The sequence below is a fragment of the Ranitomeya imitator genome, chromosome 2 (genome assembly GCF_032444005.1).
Source record: "Ranitomeya imitator isolate aRanImi1 chromosome 2, aRanImi1.pri, whole genome shotgun sequence".
Lineage (NCBI taxonomy): Eukaryota > Metazoa > Chordata > Amphibia > Anura > Dendrobatidae > Ranitomeya > Ranitomeya imitator.
Genome location: NC_091283.1, coordinates 322,289,367 through 322,315,200, shown reverse-complemented (window position 1 = coordinate 322,315,200; position 25,834 = coordinate 322,289,367). Strand labels below are relative to the sequence as shown.

The window sequence follows — 25,834 nt, the reverse complement described above, 5'->3', positions numbered from 1 at the left end:
CACCACTATTCTAGTGCTCCCAGCTTCGCATTTTCTAGGCGAGCCAGGGTTTTTTTTGTCCATCCACATGTGTATTTCTGACCCTGACAAATACTCAGTTTATGAGTCATGGCCCATACCTGCGCACGCAACTTCAGTTTGAACGAACTGTAATTATCTGGATACTTATCTGTGTCTCTGTGACCAACTATATATAATATCGATGGATAGCACTCGACAAATTACTATGGGTATAAGGTGCTAGTGAAAGGGGACCACTTGCCCCATAGATACAAGTTCAATATGGATTCACTGCACTCATACAATGGGATAAGTATGCTTCAGGTGAATGTTTATTAACGGTGATGAGAGAAGCGACAGTGACCAACTGGCATATGTGATCATCCACTCTCTCTTATTGTACCTGAGGCATTACTGCTCCCAGTCCTTATAGGCTTCCATGAGTGTACAGCACGAAGGGCTGCGGGAGGTCAGAATAGCCCAAGATTGGGGCATCTGTCAATGCCATCTTCAATGCCTAAAATGCTTCCTCTTGTTATTGTTCCCATTGAATAGGTTGATGTTTGGCTCCCCCAGCCGTGCCCTGCAATAATTTGTTGAGTGGTACCGCAATCTTGGCGAAGTCCCTTATGAACCTGTGTTAGATTTCGGCTAGCACTGGGAACGCTTACAGTTCTAACAGGTCTGTAGGTGTGGGCCACTTCAGTACTGCAGCCACCTCTGCGGTGGGGTTAACTCCCTCACTAGACATGGTGTGTCTCAGGTATTCAATTTCTTGCTTGAATAGATGACACTTCTGGGGCTTTATTTTTAATCCGTGTCTTTGAAGCCGCTCTAGCTCTTGCTCCAGTTGGTGAAGATGCTCTTCAAACTTGGATTAATAAATGATTTTTGTCATCCAGACAGATCAAAGGGGTTCAGGTCTTTCAAGCATCTTTCCATCAACCGCTGAAAGGTTTCTGGTGCATTCATTAGTCCGAAAGGCATCCGGTTGAACTCGAACCCATAGAGAGGACAAAGGCTGTTTTCTGACAGTCCTTCACAGCCACTGGGACTTGGTGTTAGTCCTATAGCATCAGCTCTGGCATCAACTGTAGAATTACTCCACTTACGTTTTTACAGCGCTTTGTTACTCGTCTCTGTCGCACGGTGGCCAGGGTGCAGGAAACCAATAATCTGGGGATCGCTTCTTCTCCCTCTATAGGCTCAATATGGACATCTACACTTTCTAAGGATACATGGGCCAGTAACGGCATAGTGAGTACAGTCTGTCCCACTGGCAGTGTCATTGTGGCTTCGGGCGGTATCCATACTTTGCAGAGATATTGGGACGCAGCAGGTAACTTTTGAATTTCATTTACTCACACTAGTTGCTGGAACACCTTACTTGGCGGGTCACTGGTAGTATGGGTCCAATTGTTTTTAATGGGGCCCTCAGCTAAGAATTGTCCCACTTCTTTTAGTACATTCATGCCTAGGGTTACAATGGGTCCTCCACCTCCGAACCCCTTTGTCAACACTATTCCTTTTCGGATCAGATCCTTAACGCACACCTGGATAGAGATTCACACTACTCCTGCTACTGGGATAGGCAGTTGATTAGCTGCCACCAGTCGGATGCTGTGTTCTGTTCTGGAATGAATGTGTCGCATGGATTTATGTCTTTCTACATCAATTAAGGAATTTGCTCCTCAGACCTTGTGGGGGCATCACAACACATAACCAGACCCCAATCAGAGGACAATAAAACATTCACACTCCTTATTTATGAACTGTTCCAATATTTATGGACACAACTGTTTATCACTCTCACATAATAGTAGTTCTGCTTCACGTCACCTGTCTTATCTATGGCATTATTTCTGGGCTGTATTGTGCATAAATATGCGATTCTTCAGAATCTGTATTAGTCTATGCCTGATGAACGGACCTGAGTAGTGTTGAAAGCTTGCAATTTACCATATTTTCAGTTAGCCATTAAAAGTGATCAACCACTGAGGACTCTCAATTCTAAATATTTTTCTGGAACAAGCAACTTCTGGAAATTGACTCTGGTATTGTGGTCACCTGAGACCCCGTGTCCATCAAGCAGTGAATGCGTTGCCTATTGAATTCAGCCCAGGTAATGGGTCTCTCGGAGACAATATCCTCAGAATTCTCTTTTCCACCCACTGAGGCTTGAAACGCCATGGTATACTCCATGACCGTGGGGTGCATTAGTTTAATGGGTGCCCCGTCTCCTTGTTTCTCGATTCAGACAGTTTCTTGAAAGGTGCCCCCTTCAACAGCATGTTCAACACTCTCTCACTCATGCTCCGCTGATGGGCTACGTACGCGACATGATGTAGTCCGGAAAGAGCGACTTTCCCGCTCTGATCTCTTCTCACGTGAGGTCGGGTGATTAACTAGAGGATTGGCAGCAAGGGTCCCCTTGATGCTGCACAGCTCACCTCGAATGTCCCAAATCTCTTAACGTATCTCCCGCACCCAGTCAGATTCAGTACGTGTTGACTCAGGGGTGTCCACTTCATGACTCCAGATTGCAGTGGTGAGAAAAGGGGCCTCCCTCTCCGAGACTCTAACTTCGGCCCCAACCTCAAGGTAGCCCAGACTAGGATTCAGGCATGGGTGCTCCTTTAAGATCTGCTTCAGAGAGGGATCCTTCAGTCCAGCAACGAATTGCTCCCGCATCACTTCGTCCAAGGGAACAAGTCTTTGATGCCTGTCTTCTTGGTGATTTGGGCCATTACTTCCTGCAATGCATTAACATACTGAGCTATGGTCTCACTTTACCCTTGGACCCACTAGACCAACCGCATGCGGAGATGCATTAGGTCCGTGGTGTCACCATGCATATCCGCAAAGATGTTTATCAATTTTTCCACAGTGTCACGATCCCTAGGTGGGAGGTAAATAACCGTCTGCCAGGACTCCCCATCAAGGGTCAGGAGTGTTAAGTCAGCCTGAATGGCTCCCTGTGAACTTGGGAAGGTTGTTGACCATGGCCCCCAAGTGTATATTTCTCTTGCTGGGGTTGTTTCACCGGTTGGTCCACCATCTCTGTGTTTGAATGTTGCATCCTGCCTAATATGCCAAAAGTAATCTGGGTGTCTGGATGCAACAAGCAGAGATCATGAGGTGGAAACAGCCAGGGGTTGATATAATGCTATTTATATGCAACAGTAACTTTTAAACAATTACTGTTGGTTGCTATGCAATTTAACAGTAGAGGGAATAACAACAGGTTTAGAATAAACAAGAAAGTCTTTCACTAGTTAACATTAGTGTCATTTTCACAATGGTGGTGCGCCCAGTTTTGGAATTCACCACTTGAGTTCTCACTCTAAACTCTGATTCTAGTGGGGGTCACTGGATTTTCCTGCTTGGCAACAAATCTCTTCCTAAAATAATCTATGAAGGCCCATTAAGCCTCTAACGCACCAACCGGCTCCCTCCCATACTACTCCTTGTAGCAGCTGACCCCATTACCATCGATGACAGCTGGAAGTGACAGCCCTGCTCACTCGCACCATTCCTCCTCAATCGCAGTGACCTCTCCTGTCAGTCTCCACACGAGTCTTCTTGGCTTGACCATCGGAGGAAGCCTCTCGGGCTCAAGACGGAGAGGACTGGGCATCAGCTCTTGACAGGCGTAGTCGAGATTCAGAGACTTGACCGCAGTATTCAGCTTCTGGCTCTGACCAGTGTAAGCCGTTCTTGGGAATATTTTCTGGGGAATCAAGACCTTGCCAGACACTGACCGACATCTAGGTGGCCTAGACTCCCCGTTCAGGTCTGCCACGCTGGTCTCAGCGGTGTCTCTGGAGCATGTCTGCCCCGCTCCCTTCTGGTGCCAAATCTCCTCATGGATGGCGCACAGGGCTTTTATACCAGGGATGTTTTACCTGTGGGTCACCCGATCCAGTCAAGCACACAAGGTCAATCATCTTCCAGCAAACCTTCCAGCATACTTTCGTTCCACTTGATTTTGTCTGGCCAGCAGATGGCAGCATCTCCTCATCAAGAGCACCTCATGCAGTAGTGCTCCAGACATGTCATGATTTCTTTATAAAACATCATTATTATCTATGGCAGGGGTGGGGAATGTTTTTTTCTACCAAGGGCCATTTGGATATTTATACTATCCTTCGGGGTCTGTACAAACTCAGCCCACAAAATACATCTTGACTCTGGCACTGGTTTCAGGATGTATTTTCATTGCATGCCCTTCAGTGTTCAGTAGTGAATACTGCATGTATGTGCTAACAGCAAGATGAAATTACTGAGCTGGTGGCAATCAAAATACACCTCCCTGCCCAAGAATGTGGTCCCTGAGAATCTGCCCGGGGGTCTGATAAATGGTTATCGAGGGCCTGAGGTTCCCCACCCCTGATCTATGGGAATAACAGACGGACAGAACTGGAGAGGTAAGGACTCTGGAAATGTCTGTAGTGAGATTTATTAATGTGTCTCTCCATAACCAGGATTACACAGTAGTGAAGAAGACCTCTAGTGAGCGCTGTCAGGACCCTGTGTCTGAGGGATGGGGAAGACCCCTGAGCCCAATCACGGGGCCTCCACCTCACCCCCTGATACATGAGGACATCAATGACCAGAAGATCCTAGAACTCGCCTACAAGATGATTGAGCTGCTGACTGGAGAGGTGACACTGCTGGGAATGCTGGGACATTATACAGTAACACTATGAAGGGATCTGGGTGATGACTGTATCATTGTATGTGTCAGGTTCCTATAAGGTGTCAGGAAGTCGCTGTCTATTTCTCAATGGAGGAGTGGGAGTATTTACAAGGACACAAAGATCTGTACAAGGACGTCATGATGGAGGATCACCAGCCCCTCACATCATCAGGTAATAGACAGGACTAAATAGACCCGGCCTATAATTATCTGTATGTAAAGAATGAATTCAGTCCCTATATGTGTTTCCTCCAGATCTATCCAGTAAGAGGACAACACCAGAGAGATGTCCCCATCCTCTTCTTCCACAGGACTGTAAACAAGAAGATCCCAATGTTCCTCAGGATCATCAGGTAGATGGAGAGAAGGTGTCATGAGATCTCCCCTATGATGTGTAGACGGCTGTGAAGGTCTTGTGTTCAGTCTTGTTTTATCCAGCAGTGTTATGTTTTACTAGCTGAAGTGCCCGGTGTTGCCCGGGCATAGTATCGAACTGTGGTTAGTTATAACAAAGTATAATGATTATATATATATATATATATATATATAAAGCTGAGTGTATAGCCCCGCCCACTCACATAGCCACACTCACTCTAATATCCCACATCAGCCAAAGCCACCAGACTACTACCACTAATATCACACATCATCCCGTTAGAGCCACCGGACTACTACCCCTAATATTCAACATCATTTTCCCCCGAGCACATCAGACACGCCGCTTCGGTGTCTGCTCCTTAAAATGCGGTCTCCGAGATTGAGCCCGGGATGTGCTTGGTACTCGGGGCCGTTATTTCTCTGCTGACATTTGTCTGCTGAGGGAAAAACCAGTGAAGTCTCTGCAGTCAGGATACCAGGAGCAAGCTAGGGGTAGTAGTGCTGTGGCTCTGGCTAATGGGATGATGTGGGATATTAGGGGTAGTAGTCCGATGTCTCTGGCAGGATGATGTGGGATATTAGTGGTAGTAGTCTGGTGGCTAAGGCTGACAGGATGATGTGGGATATTAAGGGTAACAGTCCGGTGGCTCTGGCTGGCGAGAAGATGTGAGTTATTAGAGTGAGTGTGGCTATGCAAAGTGGGCAGGGCTATGTGGAGTGGGTGTGGCTTGATACATACCCACACATTCGTACACTCAGCTTTATATACTGTGTATATATATATATATATATATATATATATATATATATATATATATATATATATACAATAACGATGAACTCCGGCACTCAAAGATATAATTCATATAATTCTTTTATTTGAAAAACAAAATTTTCCACAATCAGCAAACTTACATAGTAACATAGTTAGTAAGGCCGAAAAAAGACATTTGTCCATCCAGTTCAGCCTATATTCCATCATAATAAATCCCCAGATCTACGTCCTTCTACAGAACCTAATTGTATGATACAATATTGTTCTGCTCCAGGAAGACATCCAGGCCTCTCTTGAACCCCTCGACTGAGTTCGCCATCACCACCTCCTCAGGCAAGCAATTCCAGATTCTCACTGCCCTAACAGTAAAGAATCCTCTTCTATGTTGGTGGAAAAACCTTCTCTCCTCCAGACGCAAAGAATGCCCCCTTGTGCCCGTCACCTTCCTTGGTATAAACAGATCCTCAGCGAGATATTTGTATTGTCCCCTTATATACTTATACATGGTTATTAGATCGCCCCTCAGTCGTCTTTTTTCTAGACTAAATAATCCTAATTTCGCTAATCTATCTGGGTATTGTAGTTCTCCCATCCCCTTTATTAATTTTGTTGCCCTCCTTTGTACTCTCTCTAGTTCCATTATATCCTTCCTGAGCACCGGTGCCCAAAACTGGACACAGTACTCCATGTGCGGTCTAACTAGGGATTTGTACAGAGGCAGTATAATGCTCTCATCATGTGTATCCAGACCTCTTTTAATGCACCCCATGATCCTGTTTGCCTTGGCAGCTGCTGCCTGGCACTGGCTGCTCCAGGTAAGTTTATCATTAACTAGGATCCCCAAGTCCTTCTCCCTGTCAGATTTACCCAGTGGTTTCCCGTTCAGTGTGTAATGGTGATATTGATTCCCTCTTCCCATGTGTATAACCTTACATTTATCATTGTTAAACCTCATCTGCCAACTTTCAGCCCAAGTTTCCAACTTATCCAGATCCATCTGTAGCAGAATACTATCTTCTCTTGTATTAACTGCTTTACATAGTTTTGTATCATCTGCAAATATCGATATTTTACTGTGTAAACCTTCTACCAGATCATTAATGAATATGTTGAAGAGAACAGGTCCCAATACTGACCCCTGCGGTACCCCACTGGTCACAGCGACCCAGTTAGAGACTATACCATTTATAACCACCCTCTGCTTTCTATCACTAAGCCAGTTACTAACCCATTTACACACAATTTCCCCCAGACCAAGCATTCTCATTTTGTGTACCAACCTCTTGTGCGGCACGGTATCAAACGCTTTGGAAAAATCGAGATATACCACGTCCAATGACTCACGGTGGTCCAGCCTATAGCTTACCTCTTCATAAAAACTGATTAGATTGGTTTGACAGGAGCGATTTCTCATAAACCCATGCTGATATGGAGTTAAACAGTTATTCTCATTGAGATAATCCAGAATAACATCCCTCAGAAACCCTTCAAATATTTTACCAACAATAGAGGTTAGACTTACTGGCCTATAATTTCAACTTCATACGATGCCATTGAAAATGTAGACATGTTGATTTGGTTTCACAGACTATATATATACACAACGTTTCGGCTATTTGCCTTTATCAAGTTAAGTCTGTATTTCTGAAACATACAAAAAGAAAAATTACATTATAACAGCTGACATGGTAAAAAAGGAAAAATTGAAGGGAAAAAAAGAAATGAAAAAGAGGAAAAAAAAGGAGGAAAAAAGGAGGAAAAAAGGAAAAAAATTTTTGTGCTTACATAGCCACAAACCAAAAGGAGTAAGAGACCAGCACCCAGATAAGGAAAACCACTCTGCGATCACACACCACACACATGCATGTAAAAGGGAACTACATAAGCTGATACATTACTGGTATATAAGGTGCTCTGTAAGAAGAGGAACGATATCTCCCTGTAAATAATATAAAAAATCAGCATCGTCGCCAAATAGGCTGAGGAGTAGGACAAAACAATCGCCATCTGAGCGATAAAATAAACTACCTTGGCATAAAAATGGAACCGGACAAACAGGCCGGAAAGCTTACGGAGCTGTGAGGCTGCAAGAGCCAAGATGAATCCGGGACGTGGTCTCACCGTGATCCGAAGTGAAAGTGAGGAAACTCAGTGCGCCTGTCCTATAAGGCTGTGCAGAAAGAAGTACTTCCGGGTGTAAGGTGAGGGACGCAGTAAGTAGTGCGCACGCGTTAGTCCGACCTCGGAAAGAGTGAGAAGTGCGCATGCGTCCGGCTCTTAAGAAGATCCCTGGCGTACGTGAATTGTGATTCACTAAGCAGAAATGTCTTAGTGAAGGTGCGCAAATGTCCAAAAGAATCCGGAGACACATTTATCGGTTCTCAGCTCCTGCATGCTGAAAATAAAGAAAAGAATAAGCAGGTAAATAAAAGAGACTGCCAATACAGAGCAACATAATAAGAAAAGGGAGGGAAAGAATAAGAGGGAAAGACAAGGCACACAAATATATATATGTATATAGCAATACTATGTATGACTAATAACAATGTAACCATACTTTACAAGAATCTAAAGGAGCAGCAATCTAGAACAGGGACCCTAAGCTGTATATAAAGTACCCCAAATAAAATGAAAAAAATGCAAAGACTAGTCAATGTGAAACCTCATATTCTCGGTTCAGACCCAACGGAGATAAAGTCTGTAGGGAATAAATCCAAAATGACTCGCGCTCCTTTAATTTTTTAATACGGTCCCCTCCCCTTCTCATAATAGGCAAATGATCAATAATTTGATACCTCAACTGGGAAACCTGATGTTTAAAATCCAAAAAATGGGCAGGAATAGGAAGTAAGGTACGACCACAGCGTATTGTAGATTTATGCTGGCAAATGCGGTCTCGGATATGTTGGGTAGTTTCACCAACATATCCGAGACCGCAAGGGCACTTAATGAGGTAGACGACATATGTGGAGTCACAAGTATAATGACCTTGTATTTGAAATCTCTTTCCCGATCTTGGGTGTGTAAAAGAATCACCCTTAGTAATATTAGAGCATTGGAGGCACCCTAAGCACGGGAAGGTGCCATTCCGTGGTGTAGAGAGAAATAGTTGTTTTGGTTCTCTAGACGGACCCACATCTGCCCGTACCAGATGGTTCCTGAGGTTCTGTGTTCTTTTGTGACAAATAATAGGTTTATTGCTAAATTCAAGGATCTGGGGATATGCTCTCTGTAAGACATTCCAATGTTTCAAGATACAACGATTGATCTGAAAATTAAAGGGATGAAAAGTGTTAACAAAGACTAAACGCTGTGGTTTAGAATGTCTAGACCCAGGCTGTACTGCAGGATCCACCGGCCCCAAAATTCTATTGGGATAACCCCTATTCTTAAATTTATTATCCATCTCCCTGTGGCGTCTAGATCGAGTTTCTGGATCCGAAACAATTCTATTAATCCGATCGTGTTGGGATTTCGGTAGAGCCTTCTGTGAGGGATGACTACTAGTATATAAAAGCAAACTATTACGGTCTGTAGTCTTAACATATAAATCAGACTCTAACGTGCCATTAGACATAATGGTTATAGTTGTATCCAAAAAATGAATCGAATGTTGATCAGAATGAATGGTAAATGACAAACCAGAGATCGATGAATTGAGATCACTATGGAAGAGGAGGAGGTCCTCACTAGTACCAGTCCAAACAAAGAAAATATCATCAATAAAACGTTTCCAATAAAGAATATGTGCTGTAAAAAAAACATGAGGGTACACAAATAATTTTTCAAAATAATCCATAAATATATTTACATATGGGGGTGCCACATTCGACCCCATAGCGGTACCTTTGATTTGAAAGAAAAACTGGTCCTCAAAAAGAAAAAAATTTTTAGTCAAAATTAATGAAAGTAAGTCCCTGCAGAAAGCCATTTGATCATTAGAAAAGTCGGTATGTTGCATGAGAAATAATTTAACAGCTTCCATCCCTTTCTGATGTTCAATGCTGGTGTAGAGACTATTAACGTCCATGGTTACCAATGTGCACCCTTTGGGAAGGACCCCCACGTCTCTCAAAGATGTAAGAAAATGAGTCGTATCCTTTAAATAAGACTGTGTTAGAGGAACAAGGGGTGATAGAATCTTGTCCATTGTAATCGCCAAAGGAGACAAAAGAGAATTGGTTGAAGCCACAATGGGTCGGCCTGGTGGTCTGGCTAAGTTCTTATGCACCTTCGGAAGCGTATAAAATACCGGGATAACCGGGTGCTGATTATTCAGAAATTCCACCAGTTTCTGATCAATAATACCTAGTTGGAAATAATGGCTAGTTAAATTTCTAATTTCTCTTGCTATGTCAAAAGAGGGGTTACTAGAAATAGGTAAATACGTATTAGTATCTCTCAACTGGGATCGTATTTCATCCATATAATATGTTCTATCTAATACTACTATTGCACCCCCTTTATCCGCAGGCTTAATGATTAATTCTTTCCTGGCTTTCAATGACTGTAGGGACCTGAATTCTTCAATCGACAAATTATGTTTAATACGTAGATTGCCGCTCTCAATAGTTTCTAAGACAACTTTAATATCTTTTTTGACAAACTCTATAAATGTTTCCACCGGATGATACGTTCTAGGTGGCTGAAAAGAACTAGGTATTCGGAGATTCAAGTCCTTAAGAGCGAACGAGCTTAGTGAAGAAGCTTCAGTGGGAGGTATAGATGGGAGGCCTGAAAAATGGGCTTTCAATCGTAATGTTCTAAGTAGGAGTAGTAGTCACTACTCCTGGAACATTTCTACATACTCCGTCAGAAGAACTTCGTACAAGAGACTTTGAGCGTGACTTAAAACGTCTTACGTCTTTAGATTTACATTGTATTACTTTGGCCGAATATTATATGGATGAAATACGATCCCAGTTGAGAGATACTAATACGTATTTACCTATTTCTAGTAACCCCTCTTTTGACATAGCAAGAGAAATTAGAAATTTAACTAGCCATTATTTCCAACTAGGTATTATTGATCAGAAACTGGTGGAATTTCTGAATAATCAGCACCCGGTTATCCCGGTATTTTATACGCTTCCGAAGGTGCATAAGAACTTAGCCAGACCACCAGGCCGACCCATTGTGGCTTCAACCAATTCTCTTTTGTCTCCTTTGGCGATTACAATGGACAAGATTCTATCACCCCTTGTTCCTCTAACACAGTCTTATTTAAAGGATACGACTCATTTTCTTACATCTTTGAGAGACGTGGGGGTCCTTCCCAAAGGGTGCACATTGGTAACCATGGACGTTAATAGTCTCTACACCAGCATTGAACATCAGGAAGGGATGGAAGCTGTTAAATTATTTCTCATGCAACATACCGACTTTTCTAATGATCAAATGGCTTTCTGCAGGGACTTACTTTCATTAATTTTGACTAAAAAATTTTTTCTTTTTGAGGACCAGTTTTTCTTTCAAATCAAAGGTACCGCTATGGGGTCGAATGTGGCACCCCCATATGCAAATATATTTATGGATTATTTTGAAAAATTATTTGTGTACCCTCATGTTCTTTTTACAGCACATATTCTTTATTGGAAACGTTTTATCGATGATATTTTCTTTGTTTGGACTGGTACTAGTGAGGACCTCCTCCTCTTCCATAGTGATCTCAATTCATCGATCTCTGGTTTGTCATTTACCATTCATTCTGATCAACATTCGATTCATTTTTTGGATACAACTATAACCATTATGTCTAATGGCACGTTAGAGTCTGATTTATATGTTAAGACTACAGACCGTAATAGTTTGCTTTTATATACTAGTAGTCATCCCTCACATATTAAGAAGGCTCTACCGAAATCCCAACACGATCGGATTAATAGAATTGTTTCGGATCCAGAAACTCGATCTAGACGCCACAGGGAGATGGATAATAAATTTAAGAATAGGGGTTATCCCAATAGAATTTTGGGGCCGGTGGATCCTGCAGTACAGCCTGGGTCTAGACGTTCTAAACCACAGCGTTTAGTCTTTGTTAACACTTTTCATCCCTTTAATTTTCAGATCAATCGTTGTATCTTGAAACATTGGAATGTCTTACAGAGAGCATATCCCCAGGTCCCTGAATTTAGCAATAAACCTATTATTTGTCACAAAAGAACACAGAACCTCAGGAACCATCTGGTACGGGCAGATGTGGGTCCGTTTAGAGAACCAAAACAACTATTTCTCTCTACACCACGGAATGGCATCTTCCCGTGCTTAGGGTGCCTCCAATGCTCTAATATTACTAAGGGTGATTCTTTTACACACCCAAGATCGGGAAAGAGATTTCAAATACAAGGTCATTATACTTGTGACTCCACATATGTCGTCTACCTCATTAAGTGCCCTTGCGGTCTCGGATATGTTGGTGAAACTATCCAACATATCCGAGACCGCATTTCCCAGCATAAATCTACAATACGCTGTGGTCGTACCTTACTTCCTATTCCTGCCCATTTTTTGGATTTTAAACATCAGGTTTCCCAGTTGAGGTATCAAATTATTGATCATGTGCCTATTATGAGAAGGGGAGGGGACCGTATTAAAAAATTAAAGGAGCGTGAGTCATTTTGGATTTATTCCATACAGACTTTATCTCCGTTGGGTCTGAACCGAGAATATGAGTTTTCACATTGACTAGTCTTTGCATTTTTTTCATTTTATTTGGGGTACTTTATATACAGCTTAGGGTCCCTGTTCTAGATTGCTGCTCCTTTAGATTCTTGTAAAGTATGGTTACATTGTTATTAGTCATACATAGTATTGCTATATACATATATATATTTGTGTGCCTTGTCTTTCCCTCTTATTCTTTCCCTCCCTTTTCTTATTATGTTGCTCTGTATTGGCAGTCTCTTTTATTTACCTGCTTATTCTTTTCTTTATTTTCAGCATGCAGGAGCTGAGAACCGATAAATGTGTCTCCGGATTCTTTTGGACATTTGCGCACCTTCACTAAGACATTTCTGCTTAGTGAATCACAATTCACGTACGCCAGGGATCTTCTTAAGAGCCGGACGCATGCGCACTTCTCACTCTTTCCGAGGTCGGACTAACGCGTGCGCACTACTTACTGCATCCCTCACCTTACACCCGGAAGTACTTCTTACTGCACAGCCTTATAGGACAGGCGCACTGAGTTTCCTCACTTTCACTTCGGATCACAGTGAGACCACGTCCCGGATTCATCTTGGCTCTTGCAGCCTCACAGCTCCGTAAGCTTTCCGGCCTGTTTGTCCGGTTCCATTTTTATGCCAAGGTAGTTTATTTTATCGCTCAGATGGCGATTGTTTTGTCCTACTCCTCAGCCTATTTGGCGACGATGCTGATTTTTTATATTATTTACAGGGAGATATCGTTCCTCTTCTTACAGAGCACCTTATATACCAGTAATGTATCTGCTTATGTAGTTCCCTTTTACATGCATGTGTGTGGTGTGTGATCGCAGAGTGGTTTTCCTTATCTGGGTGCTGGTCTCTTACTCCTTTTGGTTTGTGGCTATGTAAGCACAAAAATTTTTTTCCTTTTTTCCTCCTTTTTTCCTCCTTTTTTTTCCTCTTTTTCATTTCTTTTTTTCCCTTCAATTTTTCCTTTTTTACCATGTCAGCTGTTATAATGTAATTTTTCTTTTTGTATGTTTCAGAAATACAGACTTAACTTGATAAAGGCAAATAGCCGAAACGTTGTGTATATATATAGTCTGTGAAACCAAATCAACATGTCTACATTTTCAATGGCATCGTATGAAGTTTGCTGATTGTGGAAAATTTTGTTTTTCAAATAAAAGAATTATATGAATTATATCTTTGAGTGCCGGAGTTCATCGTTATAGACTATTCATAAACACTTTCTCCAGAGCACCTACAGTACTGTGAGCACCCCATTATCTGGGTCTATATATATATACATATACAGTGCCTACAAGTAGTATTCAACCCCCTGCAAATTTAGCAGGTTTAATAAGATGCAAATAAGTTAGAGCCTTCAAACTTCAAACAAGAGCAGGATTTATTAACAGATGCATAAATCTTACAAACCAAAAAGTTTTGTTGCTCAGTTAAATTTTTATAAATTTTAAACATAAAAGTGTGGGTCAATTATTATTCAACCCCTAGGTTTAATATTTTGTGGAATAACCTTTGTTTGCAATTACAGCTAATAATCGTCTTTTATAAGACCTGATCAGGCCGGCACAGGTCTCTGGAGTTATCTTGGCCCACTCCTCCATGCAGATCTTCTCAAAGTTATCTAGGTTCTTTGGGTGTCTCATGTGGACTTTAATCTTGAGCTCCTTCCACAAGCTTTCAATTGGGTTAAGGTCAGGAAACTGACTAGGCCACTGCAACATCTTGATTTTTTGCCTCTTGAACCAGGCCTTGATTTTCTTGGCTGTGTACTTTGGGTCGTTGTCTTGTTGGAAGATGAAATGACGACCCATCTTAACATCCTTGATGGAGGAGCGGAGGTTCTTGGCCAATATCTCCAGGTAGGCCGTGCTATCCATCTTCCCATGGATGCGGACCAGATGGCCAGGCCCCTTGGCTTAGAAACAGCCCCACAGCATGATGCTGCCACCACCATGCTTGACTGTAGGGATGGTATTCTTGGGGTCGTATGCAGTGCCATCCAGTCTCCAAACGTCACGTGTGTGGTTGGCACCAAAGATCTCGATCTTGGTCTCATCAGACCAGAGAACCTTGAACCAGTCAGTCTCAGAGTCCTCCAAGTGATCATGAGCAAACTGTAGACGAGCATTGACATGACGCTTTGAAAGTAAAAGTACCTTACGGGCTCGTCTGGAACGGAGACCATTGCGGTGGAGTACGTTACTTATGGTATTGACTGAAACCAATGTCCCCACTGCCATGAGATCTTCCCGGAGCTCCTTCCTTGTTGTCCTTGGGTTAGCCTTGACTCTTCGGACAAGCCTGGCCTCGGCACAGGAAGAAACTTTCAAAGGCTGTCCAGGCCGTGGAAGGCTAACAGTAGTTCCATAAGCCTTCCACTTCCGGATGATGCTCCCAACAGAGGAGACAGGTAGGCCCAACTCCTTGGAAAGGGTTTTGTACCCCTTGCCAGCCTTGTGACCCTCCACGATCTTGTCTCTGATGGCCTTGGAATGCTCCTTTGTCTTTCCCATGTTGACCATGTATGAGTGATGTTCACAAGTTTGGGGAGGGTCTTAAATAGTCAGAAAAGGCTGGAAAAAGAGATAATTAATCCAAACATGTGAAGCTCATTGTTCTTTGTGCCTGAACTACTTCTTAATACTTTAGGGGAACCAAACAGAATTCTGTTGGGTTGAGGGGTTGAATAATAAATGACCCTCTGAAAAGACTTTTCACAATTAAAAAAAAAAAGAAAAAAAAGAAATTACATTCTTTTTTGCTGCAGTGCATTTCACACTTCCAGGCTGAGCTACAGTCCAAATGTCACAATGCCAAGTTAATTCCAAATGTGTAAACCTGCTAAATCTGCAGGGGGTTGAATACTACTTGTAGGCACTGTATATATAGATATATCTCTGTATAATGAGAACGGTGGATATGGCAGGATTAGAGCTGATCATAGATGTGACTTCTCCATCTGTCTGTGACTTTTACAATATTTGTTTCAGGGTGAAGATCTGACCCATATTAATACTACAGAGTCATATGTGAGGGGTGATGAGTGGTGTAAAGAGGAGATTCCTACATGTGACTACCCAGGTGAGTAGTAACCACTAAATGCAGAGAATTCACAGATTCTACTGTAATTACAGTATATGTTGAATTTCTAGCTGAAGTGAGAAGCCAAACCGATTTGAGGTCGTCATCTAGAAATATGTACCGTAGGCAGATCAGGAAAGGATTTAGAAGTAGAGTCCGGTAATAATCTACTCAAAACCTGGTAATAACTTAGCTCTGATAATAAGAGATTGGCTAATTTGACTCTTACACAATGAACTAAGTGACCCTGTGAATTTAGTGCAGCATCTCCACCAGCGCAACCATAGACTATATTGTGAAGGCTGGTTAGAAAAGTGACAGTGCAGGAGCATGCCAGTACAAGAACATTACAGAGTAGTCATGGTTAGAAGAGACATGGCAGCAAATGAAGTTCTTCTGTGTACAAAGGTGTTTCTCTATACCTTTTGGACACAATTAATTGATACCCTACTTTATGAGATGTGTTGTATGAGGAAGAAGAAACCCATATCTTGATGCAGACTTTTTTTAAATGACCATACTGCTAAGAATAAAGATAATTTTTTCCCCTTTGCATATGGCTGAGTGCGGGCATCAGGCAGCATAATAACACTGTTAACCTGCAGATTGACCTCATATCTGCAGGTTAACAACGTTATTTCTGGTGACAGGTTCCCTTTAACATAGCACAAAAATGTACCAATAAAAAATGCTCACAACCTGGGCGTAGAACCGGTTCAATAGCTAGTCCTGATATATGGTTCCACATCCTTGTATATGCTCCTCCAGCCTGGTATGTGCTCCCCCATCCAGGTATATGCTCCCCAAGCCTAGTAACTGTTCCCCCATCCTGGTGTACGCTACCCCATCCTGGTATATTTCCCCCCCATCCTAGTAAATGCTCCCCTAGCCTGGTATATGCTCCCCTAGACTGGTTTATGTTCCCTAGCCTGGTATTTGCTCTCCTAGCCTGGTAAATGCTCCCCCATCCTGGTAAATGCTCCCCCATCCTGGTAAATGCTCCCCCATCCTGGTAAATGCTCCCCCATCCTGGTAAATGCTCCTCCATCCAGGTATATGCTCCACTAGACTGGTATATGCTCCTCCATCCAGGTATATGCTCTCCCATCCTGGTATATGCTCCTCCATCCTGGTATATGCTCCACTAGACTGGTATATGCTCTCCCATCCTGGTATATGCTCCTCCATCCAGGTATATGCTCCCCTACCCTGGTAAATGCTCCCCATCCTGGTAAATGCTCTCCTAGCCTGGCATATGCCCCCCAGCCTTGTGTAGTCCCCCAGCCTATTATATGCCCCCCAGCCTGGTGTATAATCCTCCAGCCTGTTATACGCTCCCCCAACCTGGTATATGTTCCTTTAGCCTAGTATACCCTCCCCCATACTGGTAAATGCTCCCTTAGCCTGGTATATTCTCCCCCAGCCTGGTATATGCTCCTCCAGCCTGATATACGCTCCTCCAGCCTGGTATATGCTCCTTTAGCCTAGTATACCCTCCCCCATGCTGGTAAAAGCTCCCCTAGCCTGGTATATGCTCCCCCAGCCTTGTATATGCTCCTCCAGCCTGGTATTTGTCCCCCATCCTATTATATATTTCCCCATCCTATGATATGCGCCCCATCCTGCATGTGCTCCTGTTGTGCTATACATATATTCAATCAAATGAAAAAATAAACCTTTCTCCCGCTCCCCTGCTACGTGTTATCTGCGTTAAATATTTAAATAAAATGGTGTCGGGGTGGGCTCGTGCACATACCGCAGTATCCTACACCACTTTGTTGAAGACGCTGTGTGTGAATATATCTTCAGTAAAATGACACCAGAGATAGCGCCATGTGCAGGCACTGAGACCATTCCAAATCTCCTTCTCCAGCCTCGCTGAAGATCGTGGTATGTCCTCACATATTTGGTCAGCGCCAACACATACTGCAATCTCTTGTGCTACACTCCTCCTCTATCCTTGTCGTCCTCCTTGTCACCTCTACTAACGCTGGATGCGTCCATCTGATTCTGGTCATACTGCGCTGATGCAGTCTATACCAGCTTCGGACAGAAAGACAAATCCACAATACATTATAGATACAGTCATGGTCGAAAGAAAATTTTGTCAAAATGCCAACAATTTTTTCTGGCCCAGAGCTATCCATGTCCATATGTTGCATGCCATGTGACGCATTAGTATCACATGTTCTGGCGCCTGGGAATCAGCGGTACTGTTTGCACTGATCCCCGGCATCGGGTGTTGAAGACAGCTCGCATCATTGTCCCCTGCTCTACCTGCAATCAGCGGAAGCAGCGCACAATGTTAAGAGTTGTATTAAGACCCCTGTTGTGAATTCCGCTCTTGGGCTCCCTCCGGTGGTTGTAAGTAGTATTTTTGTGAGTTCTGCTCTTGGGCTCCCTCCTGTGGTTTTGAGTGGTATGGCTGCTTCTTGGATTTAGCTTCTGTAGCTGTTTTCACTGATCGCCTTATGGGCTCGGCTATATTAGTCTGGCCTTAGCCCTCATTCAATGCCAGTTGTCAATTGTTCCAGCCTGGAGTCATTGCTCTTTGGATTTTCCTGACACTCTGACCAGTTCTGCAAAGCTAAGTCCTTGCTTGTCCTTTGCAGTTCACTTATTGTGGACTTCGTTGTTCAGTACTGTCTTTGTTTTTGCTCTTTTGTCCAGTTTATCAGTATGGATCTATTCAGCTAAGCTGGAAGCTCTGGGCAGCAGAGTTTGCCCTCCACACCTTTAGTTAGGTGTGGAGTTTTTTGCATTTCTCTGCGGTGGACTTTTTCTAGGTTTTATTACTGACCGCACAGTGCTCTTTCCTGTACTTTATCTATCTAGCTAGAAGTGGCCTCCTGTGCTAAATCTTGTTTCATACTACGTATGTCATTTCCTTCTCCTCTCACAGTCATTACATGTGGGGGGCTATCTATCCTTTGGGAATTTTCTCTGAGGCAAGATAGTTTTCCTGCTTCTATCTTCAGGGGTAGTTAGCTCTTAGGCTGTGACGAGATGCCTAGGCAGAGTTAGGAGCATTCCACGGCTACTTCTAGTGTTTGGTTGAGCTTAGGGACTGCGGTCAGTATAGTTCCCACCTGCTCAGAGCTAGTCACATGTCGCTCCTTAATCACCAGACCATAACAGCCCCCGCTGTGTACATAGAGTGTACAATTAAGAATAAAATAAAAAATCACATTCTAGTCACCTTAAGGGCTCATGCTCATACTCATATGTGAGAAAAACAGATTAGTGTAATCCGATAAAAAAATCAGACCGCACTCTGATCAATGTTATTCTATGAGCAAGCTGCGATTGTCCATGTATCTCGGACAAGACTCGCCAATGCAAGTCAATGGTTGCGAGAAAAACAAAATCTCACGGCACTCGGACCATGCAAGTGCCATCCGATTTTTACCAACCCATGTCATTTGAAGAGCCGGCAATTCATCTGCCGCATACAGTAAAATAACAGCATGACCCAACAAAATACATAGTAACATAGTAACATAGTTAGTAAGGCCGAAAAAAGACATTTGTCCATCCAGTTCAGCCTATATTCCATCATCATAAATCCCCAGATCTACGTCCTTCTACAGAACCTAATAATTGTATGATACAATATTGTTCTGCTCCAGGAAGACATCCAGGCCTCTCTTGAACCCCTCGACTGAGTTCGCCATCACCACCTCCTCAGGCAAGCAATTCCAGATTCTCACTGCCCTAACAGTAAAGAATCCTCTTCTATGTTGGTGGAAAAACCTTCTCTCCTCCAGACGCAAAGAATGCCCCCTTGTGCCCGTCACCTTCCTTGGTATAAACAGATCCTCAGCGAGATATTTGTATTGTCCCCTTATATACTTATACATGGTTATTAGATCGCCCCTCAGTCGTCTTTTTATAATAGAATAGATAGAATCGATAGATATAAAGATGTCAGTGGGTTTTAGAATTAGTATGTTTTGTGTGTGTGTGTCTTAATCTACATGTATTTTATTACATACTAAATTATTTCCTGATAAAACTGGCGTGTCCCTTAACAATTTATTAACCAGCAGAGGGAAAGCGGACAGCTAGGGGCAGATGTTTTTAGCCTGGGAAGGGGATAATACACACGGAGCTTCCCAGGATGTTAATATAAGCTCACAGCTGTATACTTAGCCTTTCCTGGTTATTAAAATGGGGGCCCCTCAAAAAAATGACATAAAGTCCCCCTTATAATTAATAACCAGCAAAGGCTTGGCAGACAGCTACAAGCTGATATTTCTAGCCTACAAAGGGACCATGGATATTGGCCACATCCCTGACTAAAAACATCAGCTCTCAGTCGCCCCAGAAATGGAGCATATATAAGATGCACCAATTCTGACACTTAGCCTGGTGCGGTGGCAACATGGGTGATGGAGGGGATTGATGTCTCCTTTGTATTGCTAGGTGACATCAAGCCCAGAGATTAGTAATGGAGAGGCGTCTTTAAGAAGTCCCCGTTACTAACCCCATAGTCAAACTGAATAAAAAAAAACACACAACGGGAATAAAGACTTTAAATGAAAGAATGACACTTACTCCTTTAATGAATCTAAAATAAACCATACTCACATTATCGCCCTGTCCACTGAAGGCAATGTCTCCTGTAAAATAATTAACAACAATTTTCCTCACCTGACTGCCGAGAACATAATAATCCGTTTATCCCATGACGGGTCTAGCTCTGCTACATCTACATGGCAAATATGTAACAATGATTAGCGGTTTGTGAGTGGAGCGCTAGCAGGAGTCCCAAGAAGGGGAAGATAGGCACCCGAATCTCCGCAGCCCCAGCCGGATACCCCCCAGCGGGGGAAGCTGCATGCAAGTGAAAAAGGAAAACCGGTCACAGGAGCGCAGGATAGAGGACACAGACACCAGTTTGGGTTGAACCACAACGCGTTTCAACGGCATACGCCGTCTTCTTCATCCACCTGAAGAAGACGGTGTATGCCGTTGAAACGCGTTGTGGTTCTACCCAAACTGGTGTCTGTGTCCTCTATCCTGCGCTCCTGTGACCGGTTTTCCTTTTTCACATCTACATGGCAGGCTGCCATCCAGCAGAGACACTGAGCTGTGTGTGGTTTCTCAGCTCAGAATCTCGCGCTGAACTCTCTTCACCTCACTGATGTCACCACAAGCGTGAGAAAGTTTTCATGCTCTCGATGCCGTCAGAAAGGTCCTGTGAGTTCACAACCAATGAACTCATTTCATCTCACTAGCGTCATTGCCGTGGGAAGAGTTCTAACGGCGCTTGCACTGATGTTGGTGAGTTGAACTGAGTTCATTGGCTCTGAATTCCTAGGACCTTTCTGTTGGCCCCGCGAGTCTGAGAACTTTCTCATGCTCGCTGTGATGTCAGTGAGGTGAAAGTACAGTAGTTAACTGTGAGGCACTGAGCTGAGCAAGCATGCGCAACTTAGTTTCTCTGTTGGATGGCATGCAGTACAGTCCCATCATGCAACAAGGCAGTCTGGATGTAGCAGAGCTAGATTTGATGTGGGACAAATGGATTATTATTTTCTTGGCGGACAGGTGAGGAATATGGTTGTTTATTATTTTAATTCTGTTACAGGGGACATTGGCTTCAGCGGACTGGGCGATGACATGAGCATGGTTTAATTTAGGTTTGTTAAAGGAGTCTGTGTCATTCTTTCAATTAAAGGTCTTTATTCTCGGTGTGTTTTTACAAATCCAAAGGTGTTTTTTATATGTATAATTTGACCATGGGGTTAGTAATGGGGACTTCTTATAGACACCTCTCCATTACTAACCTCTGGGCTTGATGTCACCTGACAATACAAAGGTGCCATCAACCCCCCAATCATCAACCCACTTGCCACCGTGCCAGGGCAAGTGAGAAGAGCGAGGTTAAGTGCCAGATTTGGTGCATCCTGTGGATGAGCCTTTTCTGGGGTGACGGAGAGCTGATGTTTTTAGTCTAGTATTGGGCCAATATGCATGGCTCCTTCCCAGGCTATTAATATCAGCCCACAGCTGTCTGCCTAGCCTTTGCTGGTTATTAATCATAGGGCGACCCTACGTCATTTTTTGAAGGGGTCCCCCATTATAATAAAAAGTACAGGCTAAGTATACAACTGAGAGCTGATATTAATATATTGGGAAGCTCCATGGGAATTACCCCCTTTCCAGGCTATAAGCATCAGCCCACAGCCATCTGCTTTACCTCTGCTGGTTATGAAAATAAAGCCCATGCAATTTTTTTTTTTTTTCAGAAAAATAATCATTTAATTAAATATGTGTACAGTAACTGCACACACACTGTTAGGGCTAGCGGAACGCACCGAGTCTATAGATGAAGTTATTGGTGCGTTCGCAGCCCGTGGTCCACAGTGCAGGAGGAAGCTGCTGCTAGCAAATGGCACTATATGGTGGTATAAGCGAACTCTTACTTTACAAAGTCGCCGACAAAAGAAAGCACTGTGCCCTGTTAGACTCACAGGAGTACACAGCTAACTGCTGAGCTGATAGCAGTCAGTGGTCTTGCACACACAAAAACTCCTCACCGGAGGTGCCGGTATACTAGGGGCTTTTTTCAGCCAGGACCCTGAATACATACACACAAAACTCCTCACCAGAGGTGCCGGTATTCTAGGGGCTTATTTCAGCTGGGGCCCTAAATACATACACACAAGACCACACTGGCGCAAAGCACATAACATAGATTGATACTAGCGCTTGGCCGTGCGGTCATGCGAACCTTTTATAGCTGCAGCAACTTCAGGACCTTCCTAGAGGGACCAATGGGAGGCTGCCACAGAACTTGAGCAACTTCAGGACCTTCCAAGAGGACTAATGGGAGTTGCTGCAGTACCTGAGCATGTGACCCTTGATCTCCAATGAGAGATCTTACCCTGGGCATGCTCAGAAGGGGAAAAGTAGGACTTAGTCCCAAAGACGTCTGCTCGCCGCTGACCAGTACTGGCTACAATGGCAGAAGCTGGAAAGGCAGCAGTAACCCTTTGCACAGTATCAGACTGAGCGAGACGCAGGGACCGACGCCTCCGCTGAGCAGGCTCCACTGCGGCAGGAGAAGAATGGGAGACCGCAGCAGAGATGGCTCGAGTTTCCCCCTGTGCAGAGGCGGGAACTCGACCCCTAACACACACTGTACTAATTATATGTGTGACTGGCATCTTTATATCTATCCTATGCATATACTGTATACTGTTTGTAATCTATTCTGTTCTATTTTGTCACGTCACGCTGTGATTCTACTGTACACGGCAGTTGAATTGACGGCTTTTCATTATATATAATGAAAAGCCGTCAATTCAACTGCCGTGTACAGTAGAATCACAGCGTGACGTGACAAAATAGAACAGAATAGATTACAAACAGTATATATACTGTATATATATACAGTACAGACCAAAGGTTTGGACACACCTCATTTAAAGATTTTTCTGTATTTTCATCACTATGAAAATTGTACATTCACACTGAAGGCATCAAAACTATGAATTAACACATGTGGAATTACCGCATATACTCGAGTATAAGATGAGATTTTCAGCCCATTTTTTGGGGGCTGAAAGTCCCCCTCTCGGCTTATACTCGAGTCATACCCAGGGGCCGGCAGGGGAGGGGGCGCGGGGGGCTGTCTAATTATACTCACCTGCTCCTGGTGCGGTCCCTGCAGGTCCCTGGCTCCGCAGCGCCTCAGCTTCTTCCTTTACTGAGTGGTCACATGGTACCGCTCATTACAGTAATGAATATATGGCTCCACCTCCTATAGGGGTGGAGCTGCATATTCATTACTGTAATGAGCGGTAACGGTGACCGCTCAGTACAGGAAGAAGCTGCAGCGCCGGGGAAGCAGGGACTGCACAGCGCCAGGAGCAGGTGAGTATAACGGGGAGGGGAGCGCAGCGCTCTGCGCTATTTACCTGCTCCTCGTTCCAGCGCTGCTCCGTCTTCAGCGTCTTCTGCAGTGACGCTCAGGTCAGAGGGTGTGGTGACGTGGTTACTGCGCGCCCTCTGCCTGAACGTCAGTGCAGAAGATGCTGAAGATGGAGCGGCGCTGGAACGAAGTCAGGTGAATATTGAAAGTTCCGGGGGCCTGGGCGACAGAGAGGTGAGTATGCAATTTTTTTTTATTTTTTATTGCAGCAACAGCAAATGGGGCAAGTGTCTGTATGGAGCATCTATGGGGCCATAATGTTTGTGCAGCACTATATGGGGCAAGTGTCTGTATGGAGCATCTTATGGGGTCATAATCAATGTTTGTGCAGTACTGTATGGAGCAAGTGTCTGTATGGGGCCAAAATCAACGTTTGTGCAGCACTATATGGGGCAAGTGTCTGTATGGGGCCAAAATCAACGTTTGTGCAGCACTATATGGGGCAAGTGTCTGTATAGGGCCAAAATCAACGTTTGTGCAGCACTATATGGGGCAAGTGTCTCTATGGAGCATCTTATGGGGCCATAATCGTTTGTGCAGCACTTGCCCCATATACCATAATGCTCCACAAACGTTAATTATGGCCCCATACAGACACTTGCCCCATATAGTGCTGCACAAATGTTATGGCCCCATATAGTGCTGCACAAATGTTATGGCCCCATATAGTGCTGCACAAATGTTATGGCCCCATATAATTATACAAAAAAGGTTGCACTCTATCGTGCAAAAGCATGTCTAATCTGAAATATATGAAATATGAATAGCAAAATGGCTTTTGAACATTAGGAAAATATTTAAGAGACGCTTTGCACAGAATTTGATATAATCAAATAGTGTGAGCCCATCAACCGTCGTCAAGGTGGTCTCATAAAACTGATGGGTCCCTGACCCCCCTGTCCAAATGTGAACATTTAGCCATTTTGCTATTCATATTTCATATATTTCAGATTAGACATGCTTTTGCACGATAGAGTACAACCTTTTTTGTATATTTATGTATGGAGGTAGCTGCTCCTGGTATGCACCTATTCACACTAGTTTGGATGTGCGAGTCTTTTTTTTTTTTTGTCATTTCTATGGTAGCTTATTGAATGAGCACTCCTCCCATCACCATGTGGTTTTTAATTGCATCTCATCACACTTGGTCCTGGCCAACTCATATGTAGGCTTTGCTGAACAGAGGTGTCCACATTCACCCAGGCATACAGACATTGGCCTTCGTTAAGTGTTCACATTTGGACAGGGAGGTCAGGGACCCATCAGTTTTATGAGACCACCTTGACGACGGTTGATGGGCTCACACTATTTGATTATATCAAATTCTGTGCAAAGCGTCTCTTAAATATTTTCCTAATGTTCAAAAGCCATTTTGCTATTCATATTTCATATATTTCAGATTAGACATGCTTTTGCACGATAGAGTGCAACCTTTTTTGTATATTTATGTATGGAGGTAGCTGCTCCTGGTATGCACCTATTCACACTAGGTTGGATGTGCGAGTCTTTTTTTTGTCATGGCCCCATATAATGTTGCACAAATGTTATGGCCCCATACAGTGCTGCACAAATGTTATGGCCCCATACAGTGCTGCACAAATGTTATGACCCCATACAGTGCTGCACAAATGTTATGGCCCCATATAGTGCTGCACAAATGTTATGGCCCCATATAGTGCTGCACAAATGTTATGGCCCCATATAGTGCTGCACAAATGTTATGGCCCCATATAGTGCTGCACAAACGTTATGGTTCCATAGATGCTCCATACAGACACTTGCCCCATTTGCTGTTGCTGCGATAAAAAAAAAATAATCACATACTCACCTCTCCGTCGCTCAGGCCCCCGGCACTTTCAATAGTTACCTGTTCCTTGTACCGGTGCAGCTCCATCTTCCGCACTGACGTTCAGCAGAGGGCGCGCACTAACTACGTCACTGCGCCCTCTGACCTGACCATCACTGCTGAAGACAGAGCGACGCCCGGAACGAAGAAAGGTGACTATCGCGCAGCGCAGCGCTCCCCTCCCCGTTATACTCACCTGGTCCTGGCGCTGTGCAGTCCCTGCTTCCCCAACGCTGCAGCTTCATCCTGTACTGAGCGGTCACATGGTACCGCTCATTGCAGTAATGAATATGGGGCTCCACCTCTATGGGAGGTGGAGCCCCATATTTATTACTGTAATGAGCGGTACCATGTGACCGCTCAGTACAGGAAGAATCTGCTGCTGCCGGGGAAGCCAGGGACCTGCAGGGACCGCGCCAGGAGTAGGTGAGTATAATTT

At 43.8% G+C, this 25,834-nt stretch overlaps 1 protein-coding gene across 1 annotated transcript in view; it reads left to right on the top strand.

Annotated features, from left to right (window-relative positions):
- LOC138663496 (zinc finger protein 773-like) overlaps window positions 1-25,834 on the top strand; it is a 40,801-nt gene that overhangs the window by 5,670 nt on the left and 9,297 nt on the right. Inside the window, exons 2-5 of the mRNA XM_069749731.1 lie at window positions 4,485-4,664; window positions 4,748-4,871; window positions 4,955-5,052; window positions 15,517-15,607. Of these exons, the coding sequence (XP_069605832.1) occupies window positions 4,485-4,664; window positions 4,748-4,871; window positions 4,955-5,052; window positions 15,517-15,607 (493 nt within the window). The remainder of the gene's footprint in view (window positions 1-4,484; window positions 4,665-4,747; window positions 4,872-4,954; window positions 5,053-15,516; window positions 15,608-25,834) is intronic.